This window comes from Arachis ipaensis, chromosome B2, assembly GCF_059453495.1.
Source record: "Arachis ipaensis isolate K30076 ecotype BB chromosome B2, ASM5945349v1, whole genome shotgun sequence".
NCBI lineage: Eukaryota > Viridiplantae > Streptophyta > Magnoliopsida > Fabales > Fabaceae > Arachis > Arachis ipaensis.
In genome coordinates this window covers 16,572,015-16,582,535 of record NC_142437.1, presented here as the reverse complement: position 1 = coordinate 16,582,535, position 10,521 = coordinate 16,572,015, and the positions used below count along the sequence as shown (strand labels likewise).

Genomic DNA, 10,521 nt, shown 5'->3' with positions numbered 1-10,521 from the left:
TGTTTGGTCAAATGCAATCATGATATATAGTCTATTTGTAAACTAAATCAATTTTGCTATTATTTTTTTTATGAGATTCCTAACAGACTCATAGTAAGATGAACGATGAAGCAACAGTGTGACAAACTTATAGTGGTATGCGAAACAAAGAATATCAAAGCAAGAAAGGTTGGAACATTCTTTCACCCTTTTTCAACCTCACCATAACATTGATGATGGAATATAATGGATCGTATGTTGCAACCAACGACATAACTAAATATTTTTGGTCTCCCGTTCACTTTTGAATTCCGTTTCATCATTCATTCATTATTCTTGCAATCTTTTGAATGTAATGCTACTCAGAAATGGGAGCTCACCAAAGTATCCATGCTGGCAAAGGTTCTTTTCTTTCAATTATTTGTTTATTTATTTATTTATTTATTATTATTATTATAACAAGTTTCATATATTATTATTTATTTATTATTATGTCTCGTATATATATTTTTCACACACACACATATATATATATTGTTTAATTCACATGTAATATCAAAGTCTGATATTTTATATAATAAGGATTTTAAAACACTACAATGCAATTAATTAATTACTTCTGATTTTGTTCATACATGATTAACGTAATATTCAGTACTTTTTTCTAGTGACTTCAATTTTGATTTGAGATATGTGGTTTTATGACATAATATCCTTAACTTACACGTATGGCAGCAAAACTTGATGTCGGAGTTAATTTGATTCAAAAGCTTTATAGTTCTTCTCATGTGCTCTCTCCTCTCAGGTTATGCTTCAAAAGAAAAAAGCTCAGAATTAATATATTTGATTATATATATTTCTCTGAAAAAAAAAATAATTAAAATGAAATCTAACAGGATATTTAGCGGCCCATTTTCTCTTGCAAATGGAAGGTACAAATTTTGTTTTGATCTCTATTAAATTGGATTTCTACTAATTGTATTGTTTTCATCAATGAAGAGGTGTAACCAAATATTTCAACTTTTAATTAATTTCCTCCATTGTTGTAGCCTTTGCTTGAAGCTACCTACACTATTTGGCAATGGTGATTTGCTTGATGTTTCATGGCACAAAGGGTTGCATGATTCAAACTTGTTGATAAATCATAGGACACCAAGACCTCCATGTCTTGGTCAAAGGTCTCTAAATATTGTGGTTTGTGTTACCATTTTGGCTTATATTTTGATTTGTCAATTAGCATTAGAAAGAAGTTAAAAGATAAATAAATTATTATCTGATTGAATTCTTAAAATATTTTGATATTATAATTTTGAATGACTCAACCAATTTTGAAAAAAATACGATTATGTTATGTTTACACCAAAATCAGCCATCAATATAAAATATATGTTAAAATATAAATACATTAAAAATAAATTAAATTACATATGTATTTATACACAAATACATTACTAATTGATTTTAGTGACTGATTTTGATATATAAATAATATTTTTTTTTAAAAAAAATATTAGGTCAGATAATTTCATAATTTAAATCTTATTTCATAAAATCTCTATTTTCTATACTTTAATATTTACCTTATACTTGTCCAATTTGTACCTGTCCTATTTATTTTGTTCAATTAATATTTTAACTAGTAATATAAAATATTTTTGTGCATGCAAAACACATGTTTAGTAATAACATGTTTTCTAATTAATCAATTTAAAAAATAAAAAAACAACTTTGACGGGTTCATATTTTAAAAATAAATTTGAAGGGAGGTGGTTGCATAGTGGTAAAATGTTAGACTATTAAAAGAAAAGATATATTTAATAATTACGTTTGAATTTTAAGAAGAAAATTCAGTGTAATTTATCTTAAACAATGTAAATAAAATAAGAAACTCATGGGATTATTGAACTGTTTTTTTTCTTTTTCTTTTTTTTCAGCATTCACTTAAACCTGAGATTGGTATTCATGGAATTCCCATGAACAATTTCTGCCATTCAGCAAGTGGAGACGTAAGGATATCAAAATTGTCGATTGGGCTGGATATGAATGAACCTTCAAGCTGCAATTGGAAAACCACAACTAGTGTGCACTTTAAGGTTGGTGAATAATTAATATGGGTTTTGGTTAATTCATCTTATATTCTCATTGATGAGACTATGAAGTATCTTTATTATAATTTCGGTGAATAATGTTACATCAGATTTTTTACTGAAATATAATAAAATAATTATTATTTTTTTAAACTCAATTTTTTAATTTTAATTTTTTAAATACATTTTTTTGCTATTTAGGGTAAATTTGTTGCAATCCAGGCAAATTCTACCCTAGTGAATTTCTATGTTTTTATAGAGTTCGTTTTATCCCTAACGAACTTCAATATGCTTCTTCATAAATATCAGATTGGGCTAGGAAAAAATAGTTAGAAGGTCAACAATAACAACTTCGAAAATAAGTCGTATTTTTTTTGTTGGAAAATAGTGATTTTTTTAATTTATAATTAAAAAAATCCTTGTTAAATATGATTATTGATAAAATTGTGAAAGAATAAGAAAAGAAAAGAATGCGAATCTTTATTGATTATTGATTGATTGAATTGTACTGAAGTGTATTGTAAACTATGAGGGTAAAACTAAATATATATAGAGCATTGTCCTATGAAAGATAAAAGCAAATAAAGATAAGATAGAGATAAAGATAAAGATAACTATAAGATAAGATAAAGACTAAATTATAATTTAATTTGTGTATTCTGTTGGGCTGAATTTGTGGGCCACAAGACTTCTTTATTGTTGTCATGGGCTAATATAGAAGTGTAGTTTAATATGCCCCCGCAAGCTGGTGGATGGAAGATGTCAATAATCCACAGCTTGGATAAGTTCCAATGAAATTGTTGAGGAAGACGCCTCTGACGTAGTGACGCGGAGGAAGATGCGTGCGGCGGAGCTTGAGCTGCCGACGGCAAAAATATAAAAGGAGATGCTGTACTTGAGCAGCAATCTTCAAAAAATGCGTACGTATGACGCAATAACTTTAAATGGCGCATAGAGCGCGATAAAAAAAAAAAAGAGGGCGCGTGGAGCGCAATAAGAGTGCAGATGAAACTGCTAAAACATATGCAGATTAAACTGCTGAAACAAAATGCAGACGGAACTACCGGAAGAAAGGAGGCGCAGACGAAATTGTTGGTAAAGAACCGGGATAACCAACACTGTGGTAAGATTTTCACTTGGATGCATGTAACTAAATCTATGATTATTTATTGTGGGAGGAGGTTGAAAAAGATGTAGGGTGATTTCTCATAGAGTAGGAAAAGATGTGGTACCATGATAAAATTGTGAAAGAATAGGAAAAGCAAAGAAAATAACTTTTATTGATTGTTGATTGATTGAATTGCACTGAAGTGTGTTGTAAACTATGAGGGTAAAACTAAATATATATAGAGCATTGTCCTATGAAAGATAAAAGCAAATAAAGATAAGATAAGAACAATTAAAGATAAGATAAAGATAATATAATAAAGACTAAAATTAAAATTGAATTTTTGTATTCTGTTGGGCTGAATTTGTGGGCCACGATACTTCTTTATTGTTGTCATGGGCTAAAGTAGAAGAGTAGTTTAATACGCCCCCGCAAGCTGGTGGATGGAAGATGTCAATAATCCACAGCTTGGATAAGTTCCGATGAAATTGTTGAGAAAAGCGCGTCTGACGTGGTGACGCGGAGGAAGATGCGTGCGGCAGAGCTTGAGCTGCCTACTGCAAAAATATAAAAGGAGATGCTGTGCTTGAGCAGCGATCTTCAAAAACTGCGTGCGGCGGAGCTTGAGCTGCCGGCGGCAAAAACATAAAAGGAGATGCTGTGCTTGAGCAGCGATATTCAAAAACTACGTGCGGCGGAGCTTGAGCTGCCGACGACAAAAATACATAAAAGGAGATGCTGTGCTTGAGCAGCGATCTTTAAACAATTGCGTGCGGCGGAGCTTGAGCTGCCGACGACAAAAATACATAAAAGGAGATGCTGTGCTTGAGCAGCGATCTTTAAACAATTGCGTGCGGCGGAGCTTGAGCTGCCGACGACAAAAATACATAAAAGGAGATGCTGTGCTTGAGGGAGAGAGAGCAGGCAGCGATCTTCATAAAAAAAAAGAATGAAAAAATAAAAAATAAAAAAAATAAAAAATAAAAAAATAAGCGTGTAAAACGCAACAAGATTGATCTTTAGAGGGCGCGTATGGCGCAATAAGAGTGGTCTTCAAATGGCGCAATAAGAGTGGTCTTCAAATGGCGCGTAGAGCGCAATAAGAGTGCAGATGGAACTGCTAATACAGAATGCAGATTAAACCACTGAAACAGAATGCAGACGAAACTACCGGAAGAAAGGAGGCGCAGACGAAATTGTTGGTAAAGAACCGGGATAACCAACACTGTGGTAAGATTTTCACTTAGATGCATGTAACTAAATCTATGATTATTTATTGTGGGAGGAGGTTGAAAAAGAAGTATGGTGATTTCTCACCGAAAAGATGATAACTTATATATCCTCTTCAAGGAGGATACCATGGCTCTGATACCATGATAAAGACTAAATTATAATTTAATTTGTGTATTCTGTTGGGCTGAATTTGTGGGCCACAAGACTTCTTTATTGTTGTCATGGGCTAATATAGAAGTGTAGTTTAATAATTATAATAGTTGCTATTGGCGCTGGCAATATTAAAAAAGCCATACTTATTGTTTTGAGGACCTTTTATTCCTGACCGATGCGGTGAATTGACTCGAAGGCGGCGGTGGCGCGCGGGCAATGGTGGCGTAGGCTCTCCTCCTCCTCCTCCATGTTTTATTTGTGTATGGTGGTTGATCTCTCATATTTGCATACATAATAGTGCTTTTTCATTTAGTTTATACTTTATAGGACATTTTATGTTGGAAATAAGATTTACCACATTTTGTGACTGAGATTTGCGTAGATGATGTTATTATCACAAAGAATACAATTTTTCAATTAAAACAATTTAAGGTTGCGATTGGTTTGACCATTTTTATTTCTATTTTCAATGAAAATAAAAAAATAAAAAATATGATTGATTAAGAATTTTTAATTTTTTTTCAATGGAAATAATTTAAAAAAATGACACGAATATGAAAATTATATGTTCTCGCCCCAATTTTTTTCCTTATGCCAATCATTTCATCGCCTTTTTCTCTTGTCAAAAACTTTAAACAATTATTCCATGAGAAATACTTTTTTTTAATCTATTTTAATTACGTTATTAATTGATATTTTTGTATACTCTTATGTATTATTTGGAGACTTATATACTGTTTGGAAACGACGATATAACTTAAAAATTTGGATATTTAAAAATTTGAGTGAAGTTAGTCGGGAGATTAAAAAAATTCTATATAAATTATAGAATTCGTCGACGCCGAACTTATTTTAAAAAAATTATATTTAAAAAATTAAAGTTGAAAAATAAAATTAAAAAAAATAATTTTTTATTTTATTTAAAAAAAATCCATATTACATTACTAATAAAATTTATCATTTTTAATTAATATTTTAAATATTAAGTACTAAATTTTGAATTTTTTATCGTAATAATAGAAAAATAAAATATTAATCAAATATTAAATAATATTAATAAAAAATATTAATTACTGATATTTCTCAATTCCGGTTATTTAATTTGAATGAATAAGGCTAACCTTTTAAGATTGGAGGATCATTGGTCTAGGAAGGTGGCTAATTTTTCATTGATTATTTATAGAAGTGTGAGGATTATTATTAATAGCCTCTCAAGAGTTGTGTGTTGTTTTAAATTTGAGCTCCCATCATGTCTTTAGGAGAGAGGAGAGATAGGAGGGAGGTAGAGATGGCAAAAGTTTTAATTTTGAATTAAAATCTTTTAAAATAAGTTAATAAAATAATTAATTAATTATTTTTTAAATTAAGATAATAAAATTTAAATATGATAAAAATATAAATTTAATAATAATAATAATAATTAATTTTTAATTTTATTATTTTATTAATTTTTTTGTTTTAAAATATCTAAATCCAAAATTTTTCATCCATAAATTACACGCTAAATTTTTATGACATGTGAAATTACTAAATATATTAATTTCTTTATGCATATAAAACTAAGACTAAAATTAAAAATCATACTTTAATTGGAACGGCATGGATGAAGATGAATTTTCATGTTATATTTTCTTATATGTGTTGTTCTTTTAATGATGAGTAGATTATAATTTTTTAATTTACAAGTTAGATGATGTTAAATTAATTTGTATTATATGTTTATTATGTTGAATGAATTCTTTTGGATTTTTTTGGTTAATATCTACAGATATTTGTCTTTTTTCATAAACAAATAAATAGATATTTGCAACAGAAAAAGAAAAAATATAAAATATTTTTCTTAATTAAGATAGGAGATTGGAGAGTAGTACTACTTCTCATAGAATCCCCACTAAACAAACTCTATATGGAATTATGGATTACCATGTCAATAAATTTCGTTTAAATTTTGCCTATTTAATTAGTTTTTCATGTAAATTTTCAGTCCCACCACCTTTCTTTCTCTCTTTCCTTCCTTTTCTTTTTATTTTATTTTATTTTGTGGCGAAACACCTTTCTTTAATAATTGGTCATATTTTTTAGGTTGGAAACAAATCAAATAATAAAGTCACAACTCACAACTTGATTTTTTATTTTTATTTTTTTTTTTGCAGCATATTCATTTCATAAATGATTGTGGCCGCTCAGTAAGCAGAGACCTGGATGGTTTTCCATTGACTTTAAGGTTGACCAAATTCATAAATATTCAGTGCTATTTATATAAAACTAACTTAACACACATAATAATAATATAAAGTTAAATTTTATGTAGTGGAAATTCGTATGACAACATGGTAATGATTAGTCAAGAATCTAGATTTGAAGAAGCAAATGATCACAAATTTTCTCATGTAAGTCCTCTTTATTGGTTAAACTATTAGAGAGAGCGCGCACACACATATATAGTTTTCATATATAATTAAACTTTTAACTGTAATAATAAAGTCACAGTATTAATTCTATTTGCTAATAGCTTCAACTTTACTCTGCTTTCAGTACAGTTTTAGAGTTGAACAAGGGATTCCAATTCATCCAAACTTAGCAATCTTTAATCGGTTCAAGTTTTCTGCTTCAAAAGGAGTCAAGATTGGATCAGCATTTTTCTCCACTTTGTGAGTGCCAATTCACTTGTGTTTATGATGTTTTAAGATGTTGTTGTTAATTAATTAGTAATAAATGTCTAAGAAAGGTTAACATTTTATAAGGCAATATCTATCATTTTAGAGCTGTAATATATGTAGTCTTAGTTAATTAATTCTTTCTAATTTTACCCTTACTTTAATAATCTCTATCAATTTGTGATAATCATTTTATAAATTTTCAAACAGGACATTTGTGTAACTCAACAAAACAATCTAATTTTTATTTGTTTTCATATAATTTTAATAATTTATTTATAAATTTAATTTTGATGCATTGTCAGATACAGGCGTATCAAATTACATAACGTTACATAAACAAGATAATTATTTTTTACATATTAATTATGTGATTAATCATCCATAGAACGAATATAATTATTAAACACTGTTAATGTATTAAAAGTAAATTCTTTATTTATATATTTACTACATATTCTTTAAAAAGAAGTGTTATTTGTAGACTAAAAGAGTAATTTACCATTTTATCATTGAAATTAATATACAGAGATAATGATAAAAGTAAACAAAGATTTTTCTGTTGTTGTGCTAGCTAATTAATTATGATTATTATTATTATGATTATTTATTTATTTGCAATATTATTTGGCAGGTTTAATGGTGGTTCACTTGTAGGAGCCACTGCTCCATATGAAGCATTTGCAATTGGTGGCCCCAACAGTGTAAGAGGCTATGGTGAAGGTGCAGTTGGTTCTGGTTACTCATGTGTGGTTTCAAAGAATGAATTCTCATTCCCATTGGTATAGTAATAATAATGCTGCCTAATAATACTTTACAATTAGTGTTACCTATTTTAGTATATTTATGTTACATACAGTAATTACGGCGGTTATAATATTTTAAAAAGTGTGATTAAAATTAAAGTAACATTTTTTATTATTTAATAATATTTTTTTTAAAATATTACTAAAAAAAATGTTAGTAAAATATTAAAAAATATAATTTTAATAATATTTATATAACCACCATAAATATATATATATATATATATATATATATTAGAATTCACCTACATATAATAATTAAGTTATTCAATTGCTTATCTTAGAATAAATAACACCCATCTCTTGTTAGTTTAGGTAATATTATGCACAAAATTTTCTCATTTATTGTGTTTATATTTACTACCTCTTTAACTTTCTTAAAGAGAAGTTAATTAGTATCATATATGTTAACTACTTCATAATATTTGTTATTTTAGATCATTTTTGTGTAAAATATATCTAACATTATTCTCACATTTTAAAGTATTATTTACCAGGCATTTTATTTTTATCCTCCCATAATACTAATTATAATAAACAATAAAATATTTCTATTATTGTAAGTTAATTAGTTATTAAATAAGATTGTGTTAATTAAAAAATTTTATAATTAATTATTTATTTTAAATCTTTTAATTAATATGAAATTAATCAAATTAAAATAACGGTTATTGTAACTTAAAAAATATCATAAGTATTAAGCATCTATCACATATATATATATAACACCCCCCCCCCCCCAAAAAAAAAAAAAAAACAAAATATAAATAAAGATTGCTAGACAGGTTTACAGATAGAAGTAATTTTTACTCCTTAATTTAAAAAATTCCAGCCACTTCTTCAATCTTTTGTGAAACCTCTGCAGTACAGTCAAAGTATTGCTTTGATTTCATAACACATGAAAGACAGATTTATATAAGCATCTTATATATGAAGATTAAAATTTAGTCTCTAAATTAATTAATGCTCTTCTTGTAATACAAATTAAATTTGATCTTTAAGCCATTGATCACTCTTTTTTTACAGGACAAACAACTTACTGGTGTTATTTTCTTAGACTTTGGGTCTGACCTAAGGTCTAGTAATAGAGTGCTTGGTGAGTTCTACGTGAATTATTACTTTTATTCATTTTTATTTTATTATACTCAGTCGATATATATTTTTTATTATTGGATAAGATGTAAAATTATTTATTTACAAATTTTACATCTTATTCGTAATAAAAAAAATAGAATAAATATTCAAATTGATTATCAAAAAATTTTAAATTGAACATTTTTATTATTAAAAAATTTTTGTTCACTAAAAATGTTCGAGAATTATTTTTGTTGTACAAATTGTATTTTCATTGCTTTAATTAAATTTTATTTTAATATACGTGTTAAACAAATAAATCTCTAACAAATTTTATTACAATACAATTAGATTTTAAAAAATATCATCATAAGATAAACTAGTTTCTCTTTAAAATAATGAATGGAGGAATCTTTTCAAAAAAAATAATTTTCAAAAAGACTTATAGAAAGTAAAAATTTATTAAGAGGCTAAAATATCTGATTAAAATTTATTAAGAACCAGATGTCTATTTAAAAAATATATACAACGTTAATTTAATGCACAAATTAAAACAAATTAATTAAGTATACAAATAACTTCTCTGTGTAGTTGTTTAAAATTGATCTGTGAGTAGTTTGCTTTAAGTCTTTAACAGTTTCATGAAATGGAAAATCTTTCAGGAAATCCAGGATTAAGGAAGGGTAAACCAGGATCAGGGATTGGGATTGGTTATGGCATTCGATTCAAAACTGAATTGGTTCAAATAACAGCTGATTGTGCTATCAATGCTTTTAAACAAAGAACACTTTACTTTGGAATTAACAATCTGCTTCTTTGAATGCTAACAGAAATAGAGTTAGATATTGTTAGAATTAGTATAAATGGTAATTAAAATAGGTATTTGTAATTGTAATTAACCAAATATATAAAATAGGGTAAAAAACCATTATAAGCCAATGCCATCTAGAATTTACGTATATAAGCCAAACCGAAAATGGTTTCAGTAATGCGCCAGATCATATATTAATATAATTCGAACCAAGGTGGTTCGAACTGCATTTGGTAGTAATTCGAACCAGCACAGTTCGAATTACAAGTTGAGCGTTCTTAATAAATCGAACCAAGTTGGTTCGAACTATGAATGGAAGTAATTCGAACCAGGGTGGTTTGAATTATAGAGAGAGAAGCAGGCCAAAGTAAATCGAACCAAAGCAGTTCGAATTACTAAGAAAGAATTCAACATAAATCGAACCAAGCTGGTTCGAACTAGCAACGCACGTAATTCGAACCAAGCTAGTTCGAATTATAGAGAGAGAAGCTGCACCAAGTAATTCGAACCAGGCTGGTTCGAATTACACAATCCCTAATTCAATGTAGGCTGGTTCGAATTAGTGGGAGACAGAGCAGTATATATATGGTTGTAAACGTGAGTTGCTCTCATT

General features: G+C 27.9%; 1 protein-coding gene across 1 annotated transcript; it reads left to right on the top strand.

The window, feature by feature from the left end:
* Positions 1 to 253: 253 nt before the first annotated feature.
* LOC107628236 (protein SUPPRESSOR OF PPI1 LOCUS 2, chloroplastic-like) lies at positions 254 to 10,056 on the top strand. The gene is made up of 11 exons (XM_016331003.3): positions 254 to 381; positions 715 to 784; positions 876 to 911; positions 1,029 to 1,173; positions 1,914 to 2,072; positions 6,714 to 6,784; positions 6,872 to 6,950; positions 7,096 to 7,211; positions 7,852 to 7,999; positions 9,050 to 9,119; positions 9,760 to 10,056. Exons 1-11 carry the CDS (start codon positions 348 to 350, stop codon positions 9,915 to 9,917), a joined length of 1,086 nt encoding a protein of 361 aa, XP_016186489.1. The 5' UTR covers positions 254 to 347; the 3' UTR covers positions 9,918 to 10,056.
* The last annotated feature ends 465 nt before the right edge of the window (positions 10,057 to 10,521 follow it).